The sequence below is a fragment of the Halichoeres trimaculatus genome, unplaced genomic scaffold (genome assembly GCF_033239565.1).
Source record: "Halichoeres trimaculatus isolate MK-OKI-2021-1 unplaced genomic scaffold, fHalTri1.1 fHalTri1_scaffold_10, whole genome shotgun sequence".
NCBI classification, from domain to species: domain Eukaryota; kingdom Metazoa; phylum Chordata; class Actinopteri; order Labriformes; family Labridae; genus Halichoeres; species Halichoeres trimaculatus.
Window position 1 is genome coordinate 18,638,451 of NW_027437187.1, and position 26,944 is coordinate 18,665,394.

At 39.3% G+C, this 26,944-nt stretch overlaps 2 protein-coding genes across 6 annotated transcripts; both read left to right on the top strand.

Moving 5' to 3' along the window:
* Nucleotides 1-317: 317 nt before the first annotated feature.
* Nucleotides 318-23,498, top strand: myrf (myelin regulatory factor). Of its 5 annotated transcripts, none has more exons than XM_074677744.1 (27): nt 334-1,010; nt 10,028-10,118; nt 10,250-10,549; nt 11,006-11,067; nt 11,665-11,887; nt 12,465-12,565; nt 12,731-12,845; nt 13,618-13,813; nt 13,915-13,991; nt 14,380-14,490; nt 14,597-14,702; nt 16,187-16,387; nt 16,641-16,749; nt 16,944-17,053; nt 17,126-17,286; nt 17,379-17,451; nt 17,528-17,610; nt 17,727-17,795; nt 17,897-17,980; nt 18,183-18,250; nt 18,393-18,467; nt 18,546-18,776; nt 18,940-19,033; nt 19,774-19,836; nt 20,492-20,597; nt 20,701-20,775; nt 21,561-23,498. In XM_074677744.1, exons 1-27 carry the CDS (start codon nt 965-967, stop codon nt 21,639-21,641), a joined length of 3,111 nt encoding a protein of 1,036 aa, XP_074533845.1. In that variant the 5' UTR covers nt 334-964; the 3' UTR covers nt 21,642-23,498. The 5 variants fall into 5 exon arrangements, with proteins under 5 accessions (XP_074533849.1, XP_074533845.1, XP_074533847.1 ...); XM_074677746.1 differs by having other exon boundaries at nt 336-1,010; nt 12,465-12,544; XM_074677745.1 differs by having other exon boundaries at nt 349-1,010; nt 14,597-14,687.
* A 936-nt stretch (nt 23,499-24,434) lies between these two features.
* On the top strand, nt 24,435-26,874 carry tmem258 (transmembrane protein 258). The gene is made up of 4 exons (XM_074678105.1): nt 24,435-24,537; nt 24,878-24,987; nt 26,434-26,562; nt 26,648-26,874. The coding sequence occupies exons 1-3, from the start codon at nt 24,535-24,537 to the stop codon at nt 26,558-26,560; spliced, it is 240 nt and encodes a 79-aa protein (XP_074534206.1). The 5' UTR covers nt 24,435-24,534; the 3' UTR covers nt 26,561-26,562; nt 26,648-26,874.
* Nucleotides 26,875-26,944: the final 70 nt, after the last annotated feature.

Consider the following 26,944-nt stretch of genomic DNA (forward strand, 5'->3'; position numbering starts at 1 on the left):
ATTACAGAACTAATTATTTTAGCATTTGTAAGAGAAATAAAATCAGATATATCAAGACATTTGATTAAATATGATGATAATAAATTAAAGATGTGGCTCATATTGTTGCATGATAAAATCAATTATTCTCTGAATTTTTCTCTTACAAAGTTTATAAAGTAGGAAAAACTTTCTTTTGGCTTCAAATTGCTTTATCCATCCTTCAAAATCACTCAGACTTAAAGACATTTCATTTTTAAGTGGCACTTTACAAATAAAGGTTACAGATCTCGAAAAGCTGTGATCAGCCCAGATTTTCACTTTGTTTAAAAAACATGAAAACGATCATACTCTCTGATTTGGATCTGATGAGTAAATCAGATAGCTACATGAGTCCTCACAGCCACAGTCTTTCTGTGCAGAAGTGTTGCAGCACATCCCTCACCTGCAGCTGCTCCTCTCCTCCAACCCTGCGCTCACATCCTGTCTGAGAGGCAGAGGAGGACGAGGAGGAACACAGGAGGACTGGGACTCCGTTTTGACCACTTTTAGGCAAACTTTTTTGTTTTGTTAGACTTAAATTTCCCTGTCATTTTTTCAACTTTACGACAGGGAAACGAAATTTTCTCAGAAAGAAAAGTTAAACTTGTTCTGAACCTCGTGGGGGCTAACGTGAAGGTGCGCGTCTTACATTCTTACACGTTGTCCCCGTTTGGATATTTTGGGCACCTTAAGCGAAAGTTTAAGCTCCTAACCCTCTGCTTCATCCGGCACAGGACGTCGAGTGTCAAATTGTTTAACAAGAGCGATAAGTTCTCTCATTTTTGGAAGAAATGGATCTATGCTGACTTAAACCAAGACGAAAAAGTTGTCAAAGTGTCTCTTCTGGATTCCGTGATGCACATGTGAAAGTTTCCCCGATCCGAATCAGTTTCATTCGGACTAGGGGAGACTTTCATGGATTTTTTATGTGGGACCCGCTAGGATGGACGTGGTAGATGAAACAGAAGCGCTACAGAGGTTTTTTGAAGGTAAGACATACGTGAATGCAATTCATTATCAAAATGAAACTGAAATTGTGCGAAATAATCCTCATTCTATTGTATGTTGGCTTCAAAGTAAGATTTCAGCTGGGAAAACAAAACTTCATGTGTTGCAGTTGTTATTTGTAGTTAAAAAGTTTAAAGTCATGTGTGATGCACCACAGGTGACAGGTGGGACGCCTGATCATCACATCAAAAATAGCTCATCACACCTGAGAGTTTACGTGTTTTACAAACTTTAATGGGAGCCTACACTAAGTTGTCCCATTATCTGAAAAACCTAAAGATGAAAACAAGGCGGGGTTAACGGGTTTGGAGAGCAAAAGTGCTGCTGATGGGTAACAGATCAAGTTTAACGGGGAATCCTCAGAAAGGAGGAAAAAAGGAAAACAGAGGTGGGGGTTGAGGGGTTGAGGGCTGAGGGGCTGAAGGAATTTAAGTCAAGATAAATGGTGTGTTTTGCAAGGGTGCAGGGGCACAGTGTGTGTGTCGAAGACAAACGTGATGTGTTGGAGACAGCAATGTGATTTTAAAAGTGAGTTAGTGTTGTATCAGCATGGCAGGCAATTACAAGCAGGCCAACAGCTAAATCAGTAAAAAAAATGTATATATATTATCTACAGCAAATGACAACAACTGGGGGTCTTTGTCCACAAAGTATGTTCACAGTTTTGTTGTGCTTTCATCTATATTGTATTTAGTATATCTGACTTGTGTGTTCCCCTCTAAACTGCATTATGTTCAGATATTTCTGACAGATTGAGGGTCTCATGAATAACACAAAGCAGACCCGAATTTTTAACTGCACTCTGACAAAAACTTGATGAACTTTCAGAAAAAAAAAAGGGTTCAAATTTTATACGATATGTCCAGTGCAAATACAAACACACACAGCAGCTAATGTGGAAGGCGTTATCTGTCGAGACTTTACACTTGTACACAGAGTGTTGACTTAATATACACAGCCATCAATGACTGTCAGAGGCTCCTTGCCTTTCTGACAGGAATTTAGTGTGTTTACATTCTTGCTTTGGGAGTAAGAGAGATGTTCTGTCTTTGGCTTTATTTCAGCCACTTTTGCTTGGACTAAAATGTCAACTTGTCCATGAGAGGTTTACAGTAGGTGCTGCCTGAAATGCACATTTTCCAATTTGACTTGCCTTGCCACGAAACTCAATGTAATGATATCAGAACTCCCACTTTTATAAAGTAAAACAATCTGACCCTAAGATAAATGACAGAAGGTGAAATTCATAAACCTTCGATTTTGATTTTGTCTCTGTTCAGGGCATTCTTTACAAAAGAAGCACTTAAATGGATTTTGGCACTGCTGGTGTTTTAATCGGATTAGTTGAATATATATACAATCACACTAATGCACAGTGTACATTCCTGGCATAGCCTTGTGAGCTGTTAAAACTGAATGAGGTGAGACTGGTGTTCGTCCTCAGTATTTGGTCTTCCCCTGCCTCTCCATCTCTCTGACTCCATTAGAGTGAGAGTGAGCAGACTGGGTGAGGAGGTGAGATTGTGCAGACTCAGGGTGGAGAGACTGAGCTGTTGAGAGAAACCCGACCCCACCAAAAAAACTTGACCTTCTCCTCTCTGACTCACCTAGACAACAAACGCTCAGTCACACACTCAAAGAGTCACACTGGAGAGGATCACAACATGTATTGCTACATGTTATGCTATATTTTTGTAGCGCACTTTGTTAATCACATTTCTTTCTTGTGGTTACACTACAAAAACTGAAATCTTATGAAGTGTTTTTGTCTTGTTTTCAGTAGAACATTCCTTTTAAGACTCAATATGAGCCAAATTCACCTCATCAGTTCAGAAAAATGTCTTGTTTCAAGTTATTTAAAGACAAAAATGAGGTCTGAATATCTTGTAACCAGTAAAAAAAATCTGCCAATGGAACAAGAGAAAAGTTACTTGTATTAAGACATTATTCTAGTCTCAAGGAAATTTTCAAGCAGTTTTTTCTTGTTCCATTGGCAGATTTTTTTACTGGTTACAAGTGATTCAAACCTCATTTTTGTACTCTGATAACTTGAAAAAAGATATTTTTCTGGATTGATAAGTTGAAAGTGGCTCATATCAAGTATAATAAGACAATTTTTACTTAAAAAAAGACAAAAACACTTGATAAGATTTCAGTTTTTTGCAGTGTAGGACCTTAAAGGGGCTGTGAGTAGTTTCCAATCATTTGGACAAAGTATTCCTACCAGGTAAACGCCGGATAGTAATCAAAACTTTAAAATGAGATTGTCATCGCCAATATGGGTTATTTTGAAATGCTACTTAGCTTCCCGATCAGGTTGAGCAGGACCGGATGGATTTACAGCCTGTCAAAGTCACCATAACACCACGCTTTTGGAAGTTTGGAAGTGAGAAGACACATCTGTGTTTTTCTCTGTAAAACACATTTTTTAAATTAATTTTGTACTGATGGTGGACACAGGAGCCTAACTGTCAGACAGAAAAAAACATAAGAGCAGAAGAAAGCTAAATGGTAGAGTAATACAGCCCAAGCTACAGGCTAACACAGAGGCTGAACTGTTGGTGATAATGTCCATTCCAACCCACATGCAGCAGTTTTTCTGCAGTGGTCTGTTCAAACTTTAGAGTCTATCAATAAGATGAAGAGTGAGGTAACATTAGCTCTGCTAGGTAGATGAGTGCTGGCAGGACATGACCAAGATTCAGTAATACATTACTGACACGTCCCACAGCACTGGGCTGTCAGTAGCGCTACTCGTGGACAGCTACTAAACTACTGTACAAACTGACAGTTTGCTTGCTGTCACGTTAGCCTACAGATTCGTCATAGCACCAGGCTGCGAGTAGCGCTACATACAGCCAGCTACTGACGTACGGTACGTACTTACAATGTTTGCTTGTTGTCACGTTTCAAACAAAAGCGCTGCGTACCTGTATTCATAAATACCTTACCCAGACGCGTTGTATCCGGTAAAAAGTTGTCTTCAACAAAGAAAATTTGTGCCAAAACAAGGACACGCCTGGTTAAAAGTCACATCCTTACAACAGTGTGTGTGAGACTCCAGGCCAGGAGGTGGCGAGGCAGTACAATTAAAACAGATCCTCCTCACGGCATCTTTAATGCACAGTGCATATAAATCTAGGCATTCATGTAAAACATGTTTGAGATGACTCATATAAAGTGGAAATGCAAACCAGTTGCTGTTGTCTTTGTGGTAAAATAAGTGTTTTGTTGGCATTGTAATTGCTCTGTGAGGCCTGATTCATATATTTGTTTTGAATTGACTCTGTAGCCTTTAGTGCAGAAGTAGAAATCCGGCTTGAGGCTGTACATGCAGTAGTCAGTTTGGATATTATACTCAAATACTTAAGAGAAACAAGGCTGATTGATTTGGAATTTAAAAAAATAGAGTTTTCAAATCATATTTAAAGTTTTTTCTAACATTTGATGAAATTATTTTGCATCCTAGCAGAAATCATTTAATCAAGAAAAATACCTCACTAATCTTTCCCAGAGCTTCAGATCTGTTCATCATGCTGCACTACTTGATAACACTGAATGCTAACACAGCAGGATACAGAGTTTAGTTAGCTTACATACTCATTGTTTAGACTCTCTTAGTTAAGGGTGTTAGCATGCTAATGTCGGCTAACCTAAAAGGAAGAGAGAGTAGGTTTGGCTCAGGTGACAACAGTCATTGTTGACTTTTTAAAAATTATTTCTGGAGGTGTTGGGTCACAAATTTAAGTTTTAAAAGTTGACCTAATGGTGCTGAGTATCAGAAAATATATTATAAAACTGGAGAAATTCATTCTGTCAGTGGACAGGGATGCTCCTACGGCATTTTACTATGCCACACATGTTTTGGAATATAGGTAAAACACCTATTACTGGGATTGTGTGAGGCAGCACAGTCAATAGATGTTGATATATATATATTGCATGGGGAATGGGGAAAGTGAGGCACTTCTGATTGTTAAGCTGCTTTATGTCTCAAAGCTTCTGTGATGACAGTCAGAAAACACAGCTACTGCCAAACCTGGATCAGTTGTCTGTCTGTTTCTGTTTAAGTGGTTGTAGGAAGCTTTTTAATTTAATGTGATGCCGTGAGTGTGAAAGAGGTTTCACTTTTATCTTCTTAACACCAAACTTCATTGGTGGAGTAATCACATTCCTACGTCATACTGCCTTGCAGGGTAAACATCATCATCATCCATGCTATCATACTGAAATTCTTAATAAGTCCGGCTGTACTCCCACTACAGATGTGAATCATGGCTGTGGTCCATCGTAAAGAACCTGGGTGAAACAGGTTGGACGTTTGGTCTGATTTACAGGTTGAGGAGTGAACTGTGGTTAGAAGAATGAATTGTTTTTGAGCAGCCAGGCTTACACTGCTTACACGTAGGTTTTATTTTTCATTGTTATGCCTCACTCCCATTGGTGCTGCCTGCCAGCAGAATAAATCCTGAGCTGGTGAATGCTGTTTGTGGTTGAGATAAATTCACATTTATTCTGTTCTTATGTGTCTCCTTTTGGAGGAGACAGATGTGGTGTGTAGTTTAAAGGTGTCACAGGGCGGTTGTGAATCAGAAGTGTCTTGTGAGCTTTCTGAGAAGATCATCTGGTCACAAAATAAAAACACATTTCTATGGCACATTATAAACAAGTATTTTCAGTCAACATGTATTTTCTTTGTACCTGTCTCTGTCTTTCTTTATTTTCTGAAATGCTTCCTCCCACTTTCTTGTCCTAGATATTTTCATCCTCCTCATTTTCTCTCTTCTCATGGTGGTTCTGTCTACAACTTGTCCAAAGTATTTTCTATCTCACTTCATGTCCCGACCCAGCCTAGTCACTCCTGTAATCTCCTGAGCCAGGTCCGCCGGTGCGACCAGTGCTTGTGTGCGACAAGTTCTGTGTGTGGTAGCCTGGTACAGCCCTTTCTCATGACTGAGGAATAATCCTTATTATAACTCTCTCCGAGCCTTTCTCACACACACACTAATGCAATATGCACGCTAACCCACACTACACACTCACACACACCATACACACACATTTGTTACCCCAGTCTGCGGCTCTCAGGTCTACAGAAGAAAGTCTTTTAGCTTGAGTCAGGAAACATGTGAAAAATAGAGAGGAATTTGTCTTCTCATCTTCTGTTTCAGGTGCTTTCATCTCAAGGACATCAACATGCTTTGGCTACGCGCAGGTACTCTGCCGCTCTGCTCCTCTTTAGATTAGTCTCCACCTGATGAGGGTCTTTCATTTCTTTATTCATGTCTGTGTTGTAGAGATGCTTTACACTTTCTTTACAAACATAACCCTGTCTTTAAAAACTGGTCAGTAACTCTGTGCCTACTCATAGCTGAGAAACACTTATACATTTCTTCTCTTTCACTTTTTGTCTGTTGTGTACCTTTGTTTATTCATACTCAGCAGTCAACGATTTAAAGGCTTTTGAAGAGCAGCTGATTTTTTTTTGCACATGTGCATGGCTGACATAAAAGTCGTGAAAATCTATCATTGGTTTTGAGTGTCAGTGAGGCTTGTCATTGGAAGTGATTTCCATCTGTTCTTTGAGATCCTGTTAATTCAAGTGAGACACTAACTAAAGTAGATGCCTTTAGTTTTGATTTATGCTGAAAGTATTTATTTCTGATCATTCACTTAATCAGTGAGTAATCTGATGTTTGATATCCAGGAAATCAAAGCATGTGTGTATCAGTTGTGGATATGCAACAGATTTATTCTCTAACCTGTTTGTTCTTCCTCTGAAAGGGTTTAACTATTAACACACTCGTGGGTAAAAAAAAAATTCTCTCATGGTAGAAGAAAATGGAGCAGTTTTACGCACCTAAACTTTTTTTTCAGCTTGTATGTTCATGTAGAGAAGTTCAGCACAGGGCAATGGCTTCAACAACAGATCCCACTACTGGTAATGAAGAAAGCTACATTATGCACCTCTGAGTGATTATAAAAAAGTGTCAAGAAAAGGAAAAGCTTTTCTTTGGATTGACTGATATAAGTCAAAGCATGTTTAATGGGCACTCACACACTCAGCTCTCTGTTTGTGTTCATTTTAGATTATTACTCTGCTGACAAACCAGGCATTGAAATGGTGCGCACACACACACACACACACACACACACACACACACACACACACACACACACACACACACACACAGACACACACACACACACACACACACACACACACACACACACACACACACACACACACACACACACACACACACACACACACACACACTCCTCTCAGCCCCTAATCTGTGAAAAGGCCAGTCTGTATCGAAGTTGGACTGACAATCATTTCACTGTTCCTTGTTGGACACAGCTGGACAGAGACAAACATTGAAGCAGAGAAATGTACACATCTAGTTCACAGCAATTTACTGATTTAAACACAGTCAGGGATTTTAGGGTTACAGTCAATCTATGCTTCTGTTACTTGAAGCAGCAAAGAACAGCATTTCCTTTAACTTTCTTTCAGTCAGTGTGAGAAACTTCATGAGGTCTTGGCTCTGTTGGTGTGTGAGGCTGCAAATTTTGGTCTGAGTTTCGAAATGAGTTTGTTGTATAATCTTTTTGTTTGTTTGGATTGCAGGTTGTTAGAAAAGTGGCAGCTCTGTGTTAAGTTCCCAGTTTTGAACTTGTGGTTAGCTGATGAACTTGTGGGACTTTTAGCAGATGGGTTGTTCAAGCAAGCTGTAAGAATTTTAAGACTCCCCTGACTAGGAGCTTAACAAGGCTAAATGTTGGACTAAGACTGATTTGGAAACTGAACTTGACTTTTTGAAAAACTGAGGTCTTAGTTGTTCATATTACCTTAAATGATCATGTTTTTTGTTAGTTTATTTTTTCCTATACTGCCTGAAGTGGTGAAGGAAAATCAGGGTTAAGGTATTTTACAAATCTTTCACTGTTAATTTTAGTGATTAACTCATGCCAGCCTGGGTCAGTGTATTTATAGTAGATAAAAATCATAAATCACAAATTTCCCATAGATCTTCACCTGTTTGCCATATTGTTTGAAACTGTTTAATAGTTATTCTTCAAGGTGTTTTACAGCTTTTAAAAAAAAAATCTAATTTTTTAGTGCTTATGGACACCCCATGATGTCACATATTAACCTCAAATTTGGGGGAAAAAAAATCTAGCTTCTGGATGAATTTTAGTTCTGTATACCGAGGCGCTGAGCCTTCTTTATTTATTAGTCATGGTCTTGAGGTCCTGTCCCTCCTGACTTTATCTCTCTTCTTGGACACACAACGTCTGGATCCCTGTTCTCTCCTCTGTTGTTCACTTTGTGTTTTTTTCCATATCCATCCATCCATGGACATAAAACTTATATTCTCTTTTTTCCAGCCCCCTGCCCCTCCTCAACTTCCATTTATCTACCCCCACCCCCTTACTTTTTGTTATCAGCAGGCCTGCCAGCTTAAATTTACTGCCTCTTTGGGTGGGGTGCACATCTGGAACTTATTTCAGGGGAACCATCTTGCTTGTCTCCCTGCGCACTGGCACGTATTAGGAGACATTATCCATCTGTTTCTATCCAGCAAGGAAGGCCAACCTGGGAAAAACATACAGTTCTCATCCAAAAACAAGGTTCACCCAGAATTTATAACATTGTCAAACAGGATTTAGTTTAGGGTGTTTCTGATTTGGCTGCCTGAAGACAGGTGGTTTGTTTTTTTAGGTGTTTTTCTGGTGATTAATTTGGTGACATTTTGGTGTTTACTGATGTTTACTCTGCTTTTTGATTGGACAACATAAGAAAATAGGATCTTTCATGTTATTGGTAACTAACTAAAAACACTGTGCCACCATGTCCCCGATTAACATTTGTCTGTGGTGGCTGATGGAGAGCAAAGCTCAAGAAAAAGACAAAAATGAGGGAAAGGAGATTTTTTCCAACGCTAACACAAAAATTCCTCACATTCCCAACTGAGTAGCTGCTTAATCTTTTAGAGAAAGTGTGTGTGTGTGTGTGTGTGTGTGTGTGTGTGTGTGTGTGTGTGTGTGTGTGTGTGTGTGTGTGTGTGTGTGTGTGTGTGTGTGTGTGTGTGTGTGTGTGTGTGAAAGAGGAAGACTGGGGTTGCCTGCCCACCCACTTTATACCAGGTCTCTACCCTCTGCCTCACCCCCTCCATCCTGCTCCCCCTCCTCTCGCACTCACACTGTTTCCAGCATTTGCATTTTGGACAACAATGGACAGCTTTGAAGAAAAATCATTGCTTTCTCTCATATAACTTTTCTGTGTTAAAGCTCTGTGGGCAATAGGACATGCTGATTTATATAAAGGGATTTACTCTTTCTAAATATATGCATACTTGTTGGTGTTTTAAAGATTAAGTGGGGTCATGTGTTTGGGATTTGGGAGGCTTTGGTTATCAAAGGGTGAAAATGACCCTGAGGTGAAGTAAAGGGATCATTAGGGAATTATGAAATTACTTTAAATATAAGAAACTATAAAATAAAAGAAGCCTTCTTTTACACTTGGGTCATTTTAACGCCAAAAGCTTTGCAGCAAACCTAAAAAGTTTTCACTGTAGGGATTCTTGTGTGTGTATGTAACCATCAGATACACTGAATCATCCGTGTGTGATCTGTAATGTTGACCAGGAACACATATTTAGACTGCTGGTCACGTAACCTGAGTCTTATACTTCTCAGATAGCAAATCATGGCTCTTCTTTTCTACATGATTGAGTATGTGTGAAGAAAAAGTGTGCAATACTTTACTTTGATTACTTATTTATACAGTTTGTTGGCGTTGTTTGCAGAAAAAGCCTGAGCTGAGTTGATCATTTGCCATTAGATAAGTCCTCCAGAGAATTGTTACAACATAAGCTTGTGTTGGAACTGGAGCTGTTGTGGCAGCGTGTGGAGTTGCTGAAAGATCCCCTTTGCTAATCCCCAAATGCTCTCCATCTCTCCTCTGTTCCCAACCCTCCCTTCTCCACAGGTCATGATATTACCAGCTCTCTGGAGCCAGCCAACATCGACACCAGTATCCTGGAAGAGTACATCAGCAAGGAGGACGATAGCACTGACATGTCAGTAGGGACTCCAAGCCGACCCTGCAACGTCAAAACAACATGTGCCAAGCCAATCAGATCATGTCGTTACAAAGGAATTTGTTTTTTCTGATAAGGCTAATCCCCCTTTTTCTTCTTCTTTTTCCCAGCTGTTTCTCAGAGGTCCACAGCACCCCAGGACCAAATTATTCATCTCCCCAGGCAGGAGTGTCCTCAGCTGGGGGGTTGGTGTGTGGCGTAAGCCCCCCTATTCCCCTACGCCAAGGAGCCCCTCTGCCTGGGCCCCCGAACTGTCAGAACGCCTACCAGCCGGGTCCATCCCTGGGCCTCCGACACAGCTACTCCTGCCTGGGACAACAGCAGCAGCAGCAGCAGCAGCAGCAGCAACAGCAACAGCAGCAACAGCAGGTTCACGTCAAGCCTGAGCACAGGGGCCACTACGCTCCAGGGTGAGCACACCACCTCAGAGGGTCACGGGTAAAGGTGCAAGAAAAAGAGTAGTAAACTTAGGGTGAGTGGGAGATGACATCAGCAAAGAGCCGCTTGGGAAACCAGCAACACTGAGTGTTTCACCCTGTTTCATGTCCAGCAATCAATCAAGCAATCAAGTAAAGAGGTGGCTGGAAAAACAGGAAGGGGGACTGATAACTGACCAGGAAAGAAAAAGTCAGATTATAATGGGGCAAACATAATCTTGTTGTAAGTCAAGATTCCTTTCAGTGTCAGCTCAGAGAGATCTGACTAATATATCACAGTAAAGTAAAAGCAGCACTTCTAAATTAAAGGATGATTTACTTGTGATGATATATATAATCTAAAAGTAAGATGTTCCTCCTTTACACTTATTGTGCACATATTATTTATTCTGATTTATAAACCCTAATTTTCCTTTTTTCTGTTTTAAGGACACTACCCGAGTCTCCCCCAGACTCCAGCTCAGAGCCGTACTCTCCTCAGCAGGTGAATGGTAAGTAATACATCTGTTTCTTTTCTCCTTCCCTGTGAGAATACTCCTGAAAACATTTACAAGAAAGACAATGGTGCTCTAAATTCACACTTAATCTGAGTCTGAGGAAGCCTGTGAGGTGTTTAAGGTGTTCTCCTCTTTCTCTGCTTGAGTCGATATCTGTTAATCATAAGTTCACTTCTATTGAGCAGACCCATAAAGTCAGCCTCACATGCAAACTGCTCAATACGTGTAACTGAGCTTGTAATGGACAGTTACTATATTAAAAAAAAGCTTTATTTACTTTTCTAAAACCTGTGCCAGCAAACCAGCATGTTTAATGTTTTTTCACACATTTTCTAATGAGAGTTGGGCAAAATCTTCTACTGCTTACACACCTGTGTTGATTCTAGCGGATAGAAAAGGTGAAGAAAACTCTTATCAGACATACATTCCTCCACTTCTCTGGTTCGTAACAATGGAAAATTCCTCTGACATAGTTAGAGGAGGAGAAGAAAAACTGCAGTGTGAAAAGTCTTCAGCAGAAGATGATGTTCAATTTGCATTTAAGGTGAAAAAAAACTTTATTATAGCCAACATTAAATTTCTGTCTTCTAGATCCTCACATGATCAGGACCATGACACCAGAGAACATGTGTCACATGACTCCAACGCCACCACTCCCACCACACGGGCACTATCCCAGCATGCACCGGGACATGTACCTGAAGCCTGAGCCAATGATATCCCAGTATGCAATTGGTCCGGCCACAAGCGGAGGTGGAGACATGCAGCAGACACAGATGCTCCATCAGCTGCTGCAGCATCCTCAGGGGCAGGAGTGAGTCAAGATTTTATATACTCCTAACCATCACTTTCTTTATATACACTAACAGCCCAAAGTGAGTGAGGCTGGCTCTGAAAATACAGGAAGTCACACACACACACCAAGCCAGAAAAAGTCATCATAGCAGAAACTGACCCATTTACAGCCTTGTACTAAAAACATCCCATGTCTGAATCCCTAATTTCACTATCAGCACACACTGTATTGGGGCTGAGGTTTCTTTCTAACTCAGCAGTTTAAAAGATATTAAGATCCCCGGTTCATCCACTCAGCTCAAAAGAGTGACAGGCACCCTCAAACTGTTAGCATAGAGACTCAAAGCCTGTGTCACTTCCAATATGGTCGCGCCAGCGGATTTGCTTCAAAAATCTGTTTCAGAATCAGACGGGTGACGTAGTGGAGACTACGTCCATTAACTATGCAGTTTATGGTTATAACATAACTTCACTTTGAAAGCCTGGATGAAAAAATGACTAATGAGAGGGGTTGCTGTGTGTATTTAACTAAAGTAAAAACAGAAAGGAAAATCAGCTGACACAATCTTTGACTTTTTCTTCTTCTTCCCCCACAGCGGCATCCCTGTCCACCAGGCCAAGAAGAGGAAGCACTCAGAGTCTCCCAACAGCACCCTCAATTCCCAAATCCTCACAGGTATCATCAAACAAGAACCAGGTAGGCAGGCATCTTTCTTCTCTTCCTCGCCTCCTCTACCTCACCCTCACCTGCTCTCACCTTCCCTCCAACTCTCACACAGTCAAAGACTTTCACAGAACAGTTGCAAGTATTCCTAACTTTTCCCCTCATTAGTGATAAGTGCTGACATTTTGTTTGTGACAGGTTTGATGCAGGACGCCGATAACTCCTACCTGGACCCCAACTATCAGTGCATCAAGTGGCAACCTCACCAGCAGAACAAGTGGACGCAGCTGTATGACGCAAACTGCAAAGAGCTGTGGGTGGATTTACTTTGGCATACCTGTACATCTTGAAGTCTATTACTTGGGATGGAAGTGCTCTGCAGAGAGCCGAAAGGGAAAAAAAATGTTATAATTGGTTAAGTGAATAATTCAAAGTGTATGGAGGGAGTGGCAGAAAAATGGCAGGGCCGTAGAGGTCTACAAATTCCTCAGAGGTGAGCAGTGCGGGGGAGTGAACGAGCTCATGGTTTCGGCCTAGAAGAGGGGGTAAAGGGAAAAACTGGCGTCCACCTACTTATGCTTTTGCAACGCCAAAATAGAAAGAGTTATAAAAAGGGAGGGAAGTTAAAATGAACTCACAAGACCTTTCAGATATGTTATCAAAACCACCTGTGCTCACCACTTTCAGTAGGCAACATCCACATAGCATAGACTTTGTATTAGCTCTTGAGATTTATCGCACCTCTCAGAAGATCTCATTCCCCTGTGTTGTAAAGTCATCACACAAGAACTGACCCATACTCCAGTCACTTTCTCATGCCAAGAGAACAATAGGTATCAGTCTCCCTGTTTTCATGTTACCCTCAATCATTTAAGAATAAAGTCAGTTTTTTCATGTATTACAGATACACATTCTATGCTGATGTGTGTCTTCCTAGGGGTTTCAATATCTAGAGACCCCTAATGAATGAACATAATAAAGAGTCTCCCCCTAGTGTTAAATATGCATATTGTCCTATTCATGTCACAACAAATGTAATCTTCCTGTTCACATAATTCATGTTTTTAAATTTTTCTTGCCACCAGTCCAACGCCAACCTACCGTGTTGATGCAGACAAGGGCTTCAACTTCTCCCTGGCTGACGATGCTTTTGTTTGCCAGAAGAAGAACCACTTCCAGGTCACGGTTTATGTAGGCATGCTGGGAGATCCCAAGTACATAAAGACAAACGAAGGCCTGCAGACCATCGACTGCTTCTATCTCAAACTCAACGGGGTTAAGGTGAGTATGGGCATTGTTGAGCAGTACGTCAGATTTTCAGGGGGCTAATTAACTCTACACTCTGTGTTTTGTTTATATTTTATCTGTCTGTGTGTTGCCAGGTGGAGGCCATGAATCAGTCCATCAGTGTGGAACAGTCTCAGTCTGACCGCAGCAAGAGGCCCTTCAAGCCAGTGCTGTGAGTCAGTTTTTAAGATCAGAAGCTCATACCTGACATTAAAAACGACTTTTTGTGCTGCAATTATTTCCTCTTTTTTTTCACTGGTTCTCTATTGGGAAGTATTGTCTCGTGAAGTTTATCAGAAGCTAGCGCATGTCCCGAAACCTGGGCCTGCCTCAACTTCACCTCTTGAACTATATCTACATTGATTAGAAGTTAGGCATAGCCAGCAGTTCAGATCTCTGTGACGCTATGTTGATGCTTTCTTCTGTTTGTGGTTTTAATATTTTTTGTTTGACTCTTTTTTGTGGAGTATTTACCCCCACATTTACAGAAAAACAAGTACAATCAAACATGTGTTTTTACATGTCTGTGAGTAATGTCTATGTGGTTTCATATCTTCCAGGGTCACCCTGCCCTCAGAACAGGTCACAAAGGTGACAGTGGGTCGGCTTCACTTTAGTGAGACCACAGCAAACAACATGAGGAAGAAGGGCAAACCAAACCCAGATCAAAGGTAAAAACCCTTTAATCACATGTAAAAATACCACTAATTCTGGCTCAAGCAAACACAAATGAGGTTTCAGGTTTCAAATGTGCTCCTTATGTGTTCATTCTCTCAGGTACTTCATGCTGGTGGTGGCGCTGCAGGCTCAGTCCCACAGTCAGAGTTACACTGTGGCTGCTCATGTGTCTGAGAGGATCATCGTCAGGGTAACGTCTGGCCATGTCTGTCTGCCTCTTACAACAATCATATCCCTGTGAATGTGACACCTTTCTTTTTGTTCTGTTCAAACCTTTCTGAACCCTGTAATAGATTCATGAATTTAAAACATCATCTCCATTTTCTTTTTTTTACCTTTTTCTTTTACCTGTGTGTCTGTGTCCCCCTGCTATCTCCAACCACACTCCAACTTCTAACTGTGACACAAACCTAATGTCGCAGCCTGCCGAAAGCATGTGTCTTTAAAATGTCAACCTTTCAGAGCTAACAACTCAACAATGCTGTGTTTATCTGTTCAGATGAGTTGCTGCGTGTAAAATGAACAGATATTTACCAGGAATGAAGAGAATTTTTCAATACATTATTTGATTTTTAGACCTAAAGTTGTTCTGAAATAACCAATTACTAACAACCAGTTTCAGAGATGCTTCAGGGCGTTTCTGGTATTACATTAACTTCAGAGGCATTGAGTATTGGATTGTAACTAATACTGAATAATGTTCATGAATTCAAGAGAAAAAGGTTTTCAACTTCTAAACTATCATACATTTGTTTTTCTAGCTTATTTTATTTTATCTTCTTTATTTTTAAAGAGACAGTGCACAGCCATCAAGCTTTACAGGAGCTAGCTATGAGCTGTAACTTTGTAGTCCCAGTGCAGGAGACAGAGACAATGCCTCTGTTAAAAACAAACAGTACACATCACTGAGAGCTGCACATTAAAACATGACCTCTTTCCAACTTTATCAGATACTTTTAGTGTCTGAATATTGGAAACTTAAAGCATTATGCTATAAAAACAAAAACACTGTAGTGCATATTTACTGTACAAACCTTCTGCTATGACGTTACCATACAAAAAGCTAAATGCCGAAACAGGTGCACAACAAAAGCAGATATTTCAGAAGCAACACACCATCAATACAAAATAAAACATTAAATCATTAAAACATAATAAGAGACCGCATTTTGTGTAATAGTTAAATCAAATACTAACTTAAAGTTAGGATGCGCTATGCTGGATTGATTATTTAACTTTTTTAGCATGTTTCATGTGATTTCACATTTTGAAAATATGCCAGTTTGCTTTCTCATGTCTCATGCCTGTACAGAGCATAGAGTCTGTGTTGATGGAACCAGGGGCTAGTTAGCTTATCTGAGCATAAAGACAGGAAACGTTGAGCCCATCTCTGTCCAACAAAATTAAAACCAGCAAAATCTGCCTCAAGTTCCCTTTAAAAATGTGTCACTGCAAATGGAGTTAAATGTGAACCTTTGCTGCAAAGAGCAATATATGTAGTGTCAGCTGGTTTCTTGACTATCTACAGTGAAGACGACACAAGATGAAGCAAAGAAGCATATTTTCAGAAATGTCACTGTTCCTTTAAAAATGCTGAATTTTTTGGATCATGTACAACTCAATTTATCTTTAAGGAATATCTGAACCCATGTGTGTCAGTGCCCCTTCTCCTCTGTCTCTCTGTTACAGGCATCAAACCCTGGCCAGTTTGAAAGTGACAATGAGGTGCTGTGGCAGCGCGGCCAGCTGCCAGACTCAGTCTACCACCACGGGAGGGTCGGCATCAACACGGACCGGCCAGATGAGGCTCTGGTAGTCCATGGGAACGTGAAGGTCATGGGCTCCCTAGTTCACCCGTCAGACATCAGGGCCAAAGAAAATGTCCAGGAGGTCAGAATGACACCCAGTGTGTTTCTGTGTGTGTGGATGCATGTGTGCATGTCTCCAAACTGTCAGTGTGTGCCATAACGTGCCTCATGTGCTTGTCATCATGAATCATGTCATCCGAAGTGCTCATGCTCAGCACAGTGGAGTGTACACTTAAAGTTTTGTCTTCTCATTGAACTTGATCCGACATTTCTCTTGTGACGTGGACATTGTGTTTTCATACCATCTGCATGGATGTCATTCTGTCTGTGTGTAGGTCGACACCACAGACAATTTGAAACGGATCTCTCAGATGAGGCTGGTCCATTATCAGTACAAGCCTGAGTTTGCTGCCACCGTGGGCATAGAGAACACTGCAGAGACTGGTAACTTCATAAGTAACCATTTCCATCAAAACATGTCTTTGATCATTGTGAATCATGCTAGCATCTCAATGTCTCAATGATTGTTTTGTCTTTCTGTTTGTGCATCAGTGTGATGTATTATTAAGTCCTGAATATATGTACACCACATTTCCATTACCATTTTTCACTTCAGCATTTGTTCCATCCTCCTGCAGGAGTGATCGCTCAGGAGGTTCAGCAGATCTTACCTGAAGCAGTGAAGGAGGGGGGTGATGTGGTGTGTGCTAATGGAGAAACTATTCCCAACCTGCTAGTCGTCAACAAGGTACAAACAAGTACAGTAAAAAAAAGACTGTGATTCTATAAAAAAACACACACTAACAGCTCTAATCTGAAGGATCGCATCTTCATGGAGAATGTCGGAGCAGTGAAGGAGCTTTGTAAGCTCACAGACAACCTGGAGACTCGAATAGATGAACTGGAGCGTTGGAGCCGCAAACTGGCCAAGCTGCGTCGTCTGGACAGCATGAAGAGCACAGTGAGTGGAGGCACCGTCAGGTGAGTGGGCAGACTCAAACCAATGTTTTAGTGCAACAACATCTTGTATGGTTGAAAGAAATATTCAACCTGTCCTCTTTTTGGTCCTTTAGCCAATCAGGGAGCTATTTTAGCAGAACAGGGAGCGGCCCACTCAAGAAGAAGACAGCCAAACTTGGAAGCAAGGTGTGTGGTCATAAAAACCCAGAACTGTTCAGTAAGTAATCGGCAAGATTAACTAACGTCAATCAATTTTTGGCAGAATTCACCTCCAGATCCAGGCTGCATCAGCCAGAGGTTCATGCAGGGAGCCATCCTGGCACTCGTCGTTGTCATGGCCTTCAGGTCAGACTGAGCCAAATGAGTTTGGGCAGGGGTGGGAGGGTAAACAACACACTCAGCTTCGTCTCTGTCTAGTGGTGACACAATGACAATGTGCTGTGCTTTCTCTCCTCTCACAGCGTCATTTCGATGTCAGTTCTTTATGTACTGACTCTTCACCACAGAGGAGACGTCACAGAGAAAGATGGGTACGTGCGCTTAAAGGAGAGACACTGTTTCTTCATTGTGACACAAATCAAATTACTGCTTCTGTATTGACATCCTTTTTTATAATTCCTACTCTCCGTAGCCATTTTCCTTCCTGTGTTCTCTACATCTCTTGGATGCCTATCTTCACTGCCACTGTAACTTTCTGTCCACCTGTCTGTCCATGGTATGCTTCAACCACCTGCCATTCTAGCCCTTTGTGTCATTCCCTTATCTGCTCTTTTAGTCTTTTCTGTGATTGGTTTCTTTTGCTCTATATAAAGGCAGGTCATGAGTTTCATCATGTAAATCTGAACACTTAAAACTTCATTGATTGTTAGTTCATCATTATTTAAACTAAAGCATGCACTGCTGTCTGATTGGTGCAGGTCTAGAGCTGCACTGGGGGCCTCTCGCAAGAGCCAATATACTCCACTGACCACGACACCTGCTCCAGGTTAGAAGAGACCTCATGACTGACCAGCAAACTCATTTTTGTGGTTGAACAAGCACAGAAATCAACAAGCTGACTTCAGGTTCAGTGAATGAAAAGTCAGTGAGCTTAGATCTAATTTTCTCTCATTCTCTCACACCTTCAGGCTGCTGTTCACCCACAGCCGCCAACAACCAATCAGCTACAGTTCTGACACTAAGTAACAACCAGTCCACACCAGGTAAAAAGAAAAGAGGACTAAAAAAATGTTTTCCTGTAATAAATTTGTCTTTGATATAGTTAAGTTATCTTTCTCCAGATTTGGGCAGCCTGGTCCCAACACCAAGCACCATCAACAAGAAAGCCAAGTCCAGACTTATGGACAAGGAGGCTCGCAGTAGAAACCGTCTGAGTCACACTTCAGCTCCTTTGTACTTTGCCAAGTCCAAGAGACCAGCACCCACAGACCTTGATGGTGTGGGAACTGCCAACCGTCTGCCTGTGGGTCAGCAGCCTGTTTCACGCAGACAACGCAGCTTGTACACAAAGGGTAAATCCACTAACATAGCCTTGATGCTGTTCTACCTTTACACACACAGTATGCTGTATAAAAACACAGTAATGCCATTTTTTGACAATAAAGAGTATCTGTATACTGTAAAAAGGGCAAATTTATTGTTCCATGGATAGTGACACTTTTCTTGCTTTTTCAGGAGGAAGGTCACCTCCCTCTCTGACTAGTCTACGAATCGTGGAGACAAAGCAGGAGATCACAGCACAGAGTTGTGCAACGCCTGAGAGCTGCAGGTACTCCCTAAAATAACCACTAGTTTAAGCAGAAATTATAAATGGGACAAATTAATGCCAACCCCACACTAGACCACTTTTAAATCTTAACAATTTTTAAAACTTCAGGACACCACACATACAAAGACAGAAGACAAACAAACATGGTAGCCCAGGCATTTGTTCATTCATGAAATAAAAACAAAAACAATGAAAAAAAAGAGTGAATACTGCCCCAAGTTGGTCCTCTTTATCAATTTTCCACTTGGGTACAATGTTGCTTATACTGGCAGCCATGCTTGTGAGCTTGGTGGTGCTCCAATCTGCTCTTCTCATTGGTTATTGCGGTTATTCTGTTGTCTGACCAGGATTCCTGATCAGAGAGGCTCTGACGTGGTCTGGAGCACTAAAATAGTTGTGTTGACACCAAACACTTGAGGACCATTTGGACAAATAATCATTATGACAAGCCCTGACTCAGGTCATGCTCCCCGATCACTCTGGGAGTCCTTATCAAGTCCTAAATCTGGCTTAAAATCCTCTAGCGTGAGGGCAGCCAAAAGAGATTCATCTTTATACAAAGTTATTTGGCTTAATAGTGATATGATTGCATATAGGAGCATCTAAAGCACACAAAGCCATAGTTTTTAACTTATTTTGTGTGTATTTTGTCATACTTCTGTTATGTTTGCAATTTACGCACTTAATATTTGAATTGAGGCCCTCATGATACTGATGAGGTTTCTTTCTGTCTATTTCAGCTACACAATATCACTTAATGGGAATAGAAATTCCTCCATCTCACAGATTACTCTTCACATGATGTGAGTATGCAAATATACAACTGCTTACAAGAAATTCATCATATTAACACCACTGCCATTTTTACTTCTGATGTTAGTTTATCAAGTTGTTGCATTTTCTCTTATGACTATTTTACTGTTTGCCTTTTGATTACAAGTAAGGCAATTATTCCCAGCTGGTAGTTGTGTTAGATTCAGCTAATGAGACAGTTAGCTTTTGTTCTTTCAACCAAAGTTTTTAGACTTTTAACATGAAGCAGGATTTTATTTTCCTATTGTGTTGAACTGTTTTTTTAAATGTTTTTCTATTGCTGAATTCAAACATTAGCTTTTTGTCTATTCACAAAAAATAACTTATTGGATCTTGTTTTAACTTTGAATATGGATCATCCGTATTTGCAGTCACTTTTGTTTTTAAGCTACTAAACTAAGAGGTGTTTAAGTGAAAAGACTTTGACAGATCTCTTTAATACAACTGCAAACTTCAAAAACATTAATTGACCTTCCTACCTAGAGTGTCAGATCATATAAAAAACTTAACTTCCTTGAAGTTTTAAGGACAGAATGGCATAGCTTAGCAAATAAACACAGATCAGCAGCTTTTAGAGAATTATTTAAAAATTTTGAAGAAACAAAAGAGGATGAAGCAGCATTAAGCAATTTTAATTCATTTCAGGTCCAAGAACATTGTGTGGGTAAGACAATGTGAAGCCACAAAGGGGCGATTATGCCCCAACCACACAGAGACAGAGCTCTATAGTGGACAGAGTACATCAACAAAGGTACATTATGAAACACTCATTTAGTATCAAACATATAATCAATTCAACTTGTGTCCTTCTTTGGTTGTTTGTGGCTCTCCTCATATACTCTTCACTTTTTAAGGGGACTCATCATCTTTGGTCTGTACCAGTGCTGTCTTTCCAGGACATCACTTATCATTTCCGTGTCTCCCTGTCTGTGAGTACCCTCCACATTAATGGGGCCTTTCAGATGCTGCAGACTATAGACATATATATGTGACATGACATCGCATTGACCCACCACTGTGATATATCAGTGGGTCCATCACATTGCTAGTGGCCAGTCTGCTATGTGAATAAACTCAAGTCAAAGTTTATTATGTGAATAACATCACTAACATTCACGTTTTAATTAATCTATACAGTTTTTAATATTCATCGATTGAGATTTAACTACATAGCAAAATGGAAATTATTTATCAAACTAAAAAATACAAGGTCTCTGAATTTGATTACTAAGTTGCCTGAAACTGTTAAGAAGACTCCTTTTTGATCTTTTAACAGTGAAATGACCAATATATACCATTACAAAATAATACAACTTTTTCTTCTTTCTTTTAAGTTAATTTACAGTATGCTACAGATATAATATATATTTTACCAGTCTCCCTATTCTAGACTGCATTACTCCCTCTTGAAGTGACGTCTCTCAAACATTTGTTGTATATAGGTGTAAAGCTCAGCTAATGATAAGTCAAATATAGACCCACATGGTTGTGTAACAAAAGCTACTTTTGAATGTGCATCTTCCCAGATTGCTACTTGCTTATGTCAGTGAATTTAACATACTACTTCACTAGTCAATGCATCATCTGTGTATTTTTTCTATGCTGCAGATAATGTTGTCCCTCTGCTGTCTGTTAAAATTGTTTTGCATTTTGTCTGAATGAGCTTAATGTCTGATTACATTTTTGTTATATCCACTTTTTTTTTCATTGACAGGATAAAGTGAGTTGTGCCACCAAAGGTGAAAACACATCATACTCTGACTACCATTTCCTCATTCAGAGCAGCTGTGTGTGAAAAAGAAGTGGATGTGTCCTGGTGCCTTTACATTTTCTGATATGATTCACTGTTGTCATGGGATCTTTTCTGTCTCATTGTTGTACATTATTTTTGAATATATCCATACAGAACCAACTATGTTACACCTTTGCCACTGGCGTCCCATCTTCATGTACATGCATTAAGACATCTCTTTTTGCTGTTATCACTGGAATATGAAACACTGTTTTTTTGTCACTGAAAATATTTTAGCCCTCAATGACTTTGTTGTGTCATTTTTAACTGCTCTTAAGTTTATTGTTCTTTTAATTACTGGACATTATACTTTTCATACTTACATTAAGCCACAATTGTTTTTTTAATCCGAATTCAAGTTTCTCAATGAAATTCAAGGTGAGATTAGGAAGACAGTATAGATATTTATGGTGTTTCTTCATGATAAATAAATCTCTAAGCAATTAAAAACAAAAACCCTTTAGTAGTTGTCATGTCAAAAGAGGATAAATGGTGTCTGTGGAAGGCCTCATTGAATGATTGCATCTCACACTGGAGATTTACCTCAGTAGTGCACACTGGCAAATTCTGAGCCTCCACAGTGAAGCGTTGTCTTGGTTTCTGCATGAAGAGACTGTCTGCTGTCTCTCCATGCAGTATCCTTATTACTGCTCTTTGAATGAAGGCACACATTTAAGGACAAAGTCTTTCTCATCTCTGCTGATTCACTGGATGACATGTACTATGACTGGAAATACGTCACTGGAAAATGAGTTAAAACACTGAAAGCCTTAAGCATCTGATAGTGAAACTACAGCAAGTCACACTAACAATATTTTAAGAAACACTGGAATAGCTTACACTGTGTTTTGCTAACTGGGTGCTGCTTAGGCGTTAAATATTGTTTCTTATTTCAGTTACATGTCTTTTCTTTAAAGTGATACACCTCAGCTCACCTCAAGCCAAGAAGAGTTTAAACTCTTTTCATATGGATGGATTTGATTCACAGGAAATCCTTTTCTCCAAAAATAACTTGTGTTTCTTCTGGGCCCATACAGTTAAAAATATGCAGTTCACAATTTTAAGATAACTGATGTGTTATGTTTCATCTCTTTAATACTCTGTTGTTTTCAAGGCATTCTTGAGTTACTTTCACTATAATGCATAAGATTCTTTTTGAAAATGTGTGTTTAAATCCATAGTCTTATTTTGCTTGCATGCATTCAGATAAAAAAAAAACAGAAGTTTTTCTTAAATGTAAAATCAATATTAAATAGGAAAACAGCCATCAGACAAAACTTTATGGAATTTATAATAATATGAAGAAACTTTACATTGCTTTGACTATAATTATTATGACTGCTTGGGTAGAGTGTACTGTTTTAGCTTATTTATGATGCACCAGCTAGCGAATTGAAACCACTGTAGCACTTTTTTGCACTGTACATATAAACTGCTATTGCTCTATCCTGTGCACCAGATGGTTTTCATATACTCTGGTAGAACTGTATTACTTCCACTTTATGGCTTCTTTTTATTACTACCAGTGCTCCTTTTTTGTGATGTGTTTTATGTTTTATTTTTATGGTTGATCTGTTTTGTTTTCATTGTTGTTTGTCATTGTATTATCAGTAATATATTAACTTGTATCTAATGATGGGAATGATTGATAAGTATATAAACACACACACACATGAGTCATACACATTAGTAACTCTACCACTGTTTGGTGAAAGAAAAATGCCAGAACTTTAGAAAAACATTAAATACTCTAATATCACTACTTTTTTTAGCCCATTTTGTCATTACATTTGTTATGCATTTTGTTGAAAACATGCTGTAATACTATGAACGCATGTAGTAAATAAATTTCTGATTGAATTTTCTGTTGGCTTTGATTGTCTTTTTGCAGTCTCTGAAACTCTTTACTTCTGGGCATCAGAATTTAATTTGTGAAACAATCCAAATAACCCTAAAATGAATTATTATTGCCACTGTTGCCTTTATCCCATCTTTTCAACATCATTTTTATTTTTAATCTAATTTCATTGTGTTTTATTTTAATTAATTTGATTATACTTTATTAAATTTCAGTTCATTTTGTGTTGTTTTAATTCATTTTGATTATGTTGTTCATTTTATTTTCATCATTTTAGTTTATTTCAATTTGTCATTTTCACTCATTTTATTTTATCATTTTATTTGACAAATTTTCATGATATTCATTAAATGTCATGCACCATGACTATCACTTCACTTTTATTTATTTTATAAAGGGACCATGTACAATATTTGACATAAATGTTACCATTTGATGCATTGTACCAGAGTTAGCTTGGAGCTAGTTTACATCTGCAGTCCCTTGATATGATATACTATTTTTGTTTTTACGTTTAAGTAAAAATGTTAATAGGACGTTTCTCGTCTATTGCTGTTATCTCTAGTTTCTCTTCATTTTTAAGCACTTTGACTGTTACTTCCACATTTAAAATCGTGCTACATTAAAAAAAAGAAAGTTTGTGGTCCAAATGAACTTCTCCATTATGACCACTAGATGGCAGGAAAAAAAACTCAAACAGCTGTAAACTGTTACTGTCTCTGTGTGTACCCTGAATTTAGCCTCTCAGGTGCCGGATCAGACAGCACCGAAAATCAAAAGGCTTTCGGTTGCAATGACTGTTGCAATGTATAAGTGATTTGCACAAAACAGAGATAAAATAGAGATAATACAAATTTGGAAGGAATGAATTTCGATTTTTCAAGGAACTCGCACGAACGAAAAGCCTGCAAGACCAAACTTGGGAAAAATGTACTACATGATACGTCAGCTGAACGTAACGTGAAACAAGGAAGCCTTAAATAGTACGTGGCCTTCTCATCTTGGACCCCTGAAACAGGAGCCGTACTTCGTGTCAAAATGGTAAATTTACTTACATTTACAAGTTTTTCTGACCTCAACACTGATATGCAAGCTATTTTTAAACGTTATCACCACAGCAATGCGCAATATGTTTAATACTGTGCTTTATTCAGCTGCAGGCTAGCAGACGGACGCTAGCTCCCTATGTCAATTCATACACTTAGCTAGCAGCTCTATTAAAATAGAAAGTGTCTCGTGCTCTATTGCAACGTGCCATCAATGTTTGGTATTGTTGTTGTTTTATTGTTATTGTTTAAGTTCATGAGTGGATAAGTCATCGATGTGTTGATGTAGCCTTTCTCACCAGTGTGCCCCTACACTCTTCTTGTTGTGGCTGCAGGAACTCGAGGCTATGACCAGATACACCAGCCCGGTGAACCCGGCCGTATTTCCTCACCTCACTGTCGTCCTGTTGGCCATTGGCATGTTCTTCACTGCTTGGTTCTTCGTGTATCCTTCACTGCTGTAGTCACATAACGGATTACCTGCTTACATGAAAGGAAGGGTCATAAATAGCGATTATCAGGCCAATGCAGAGGAGTAACCCGAACAAGAGCAGTTAATGGTCCCAACAGCATTTATGTAAGCCTTATATATCTGCAAACTGTACAGCTGAAAATAAAAAAATATTAGATTTTTCACATTTTCAAAGCTTTGCTCCAAAACCCTACCGAGGACCAATACTCAGGTCATACCCTACACTGTACAAAGATTTTTCTATGTTTTTGATTTTATTTTATTGATCCATATGAATAAAGAACTCTGTGCTCAGAGTTATTTTCATAGCTAAAAATCATCAAGGCATTTTTACAAAAAAAAAAAGTATAAAGGGGTAAGGCATAGACTACAACCAGTCAAAGGCACAATGATTTTTTGAAGCAACTCTCATGTTAACCACATAGAAAATCAAAGAGCTACAGGAGCCCAAACTGCTTCTTGCTATACCGTATTTTATATCCACACAGTTCAGCTGCTTATTCTTAGAATTATTTAAGATAAGAGATGGAGACATCTTTCCTAATGCTGATATGCTGATAAATGCAAGCAAAAGTGTACAAAGACACAATAACTGATACATTTTCACTACAATCAAATTTAGTTGTTGAAAGGTCTCTGATTGGAACCACAGCAAAATGCTTGCATCAATGGCTTTCTTAGGATCTTTGATTTGTAACCTGAAAAAACAGAGGTGGTTTCAAATTACATTATATAAATTTCATGTAATTTTAGTTTGTCCTACACATATTTTTTCTTTAATGTGATATTTTGTCTCTGTAGCTATCCTGAACTGTAAACTCTGATATACTTAACACTTTATACCTGACATGGGCAAAATATGGCCCACAGTCCACATTCAGCCCTCTGGTCATCCCTGTCTGGCTTGCATGAGGTCAGTCATAAATAAAAATAAAAATGAAATACAAAAAATTGTGAAGCTCGCGCAACACAACTATGCTGCCTTTATCTTGAAATTTTCAATTATTTCCATATTAATTCACTTGCATGTGTGAACAGCAGGTACGTGAAGTTAAACAAATCCTCAGAGAGTTCCTCTATTACTGATGATCACCTCTCAGCTGTCCTTCACATAGCCACCTCAGAAATTCATCCAGATTTCAATTATATATATATATATATATAAAATCAGATATATAAGTGAGTAAATTTTATAGTGCCAGATAGTTAAGAGCAGAATTAAGCTAACATTTTTGTTGGTGTAGTCCTCTGACATAATTCAGGTTTCTCCTGTGGCCCCTTGTAAGAATTAGTTGTCCACCCCTGCTTTAGACACTAACAGAATTGCTGAACTGAGGAACGTTTCATTTAGGATAAAACACAGAACGTGACATTTGGTGGTATTTTCTTTTTTTTAGCCTGTTCTTAACTTTTTACAAGATATGAGGTGACATCAACAAAATACACCCGGGATGTCTACAAAGAGCTGCTGATCTCGCTCGTGGCATCACTTTTCATGGGCTTTGGTGTGCTGTTCCTATTACTCTGGGTTGGGATCTATGTTTGAAGGTAATTATTTTAATCCAAGTGTTTTTATTTTCAATTACTGGAAGAGTTTTGTCGTTCTTAACTTGTCTCCTTTTGTTCCTTTCAGTTTGGGGGGACCAATTTAACAAGAATAGGACATTCCAGTGGCGCAACATCACACACAAACAAACTGGATTTAATTGGACTGCACTGACAATATTTTGGGATCACGTGGACTCTGGCTGTCTTTCACGAGTAAAGGGGATTTGTAAAAATGTTGTGGCTTTCTTTGTGAGTCAATGATTGCAATTATTTGGGGTTTTAAAATCTAATAAATTCATTTAGTTATATTAATATTAACCAGAGTTTTTAGAAAAAACTACTGTGAAGTTCACTGGAAGTTAACCTGTCCACAGCTTGAGAT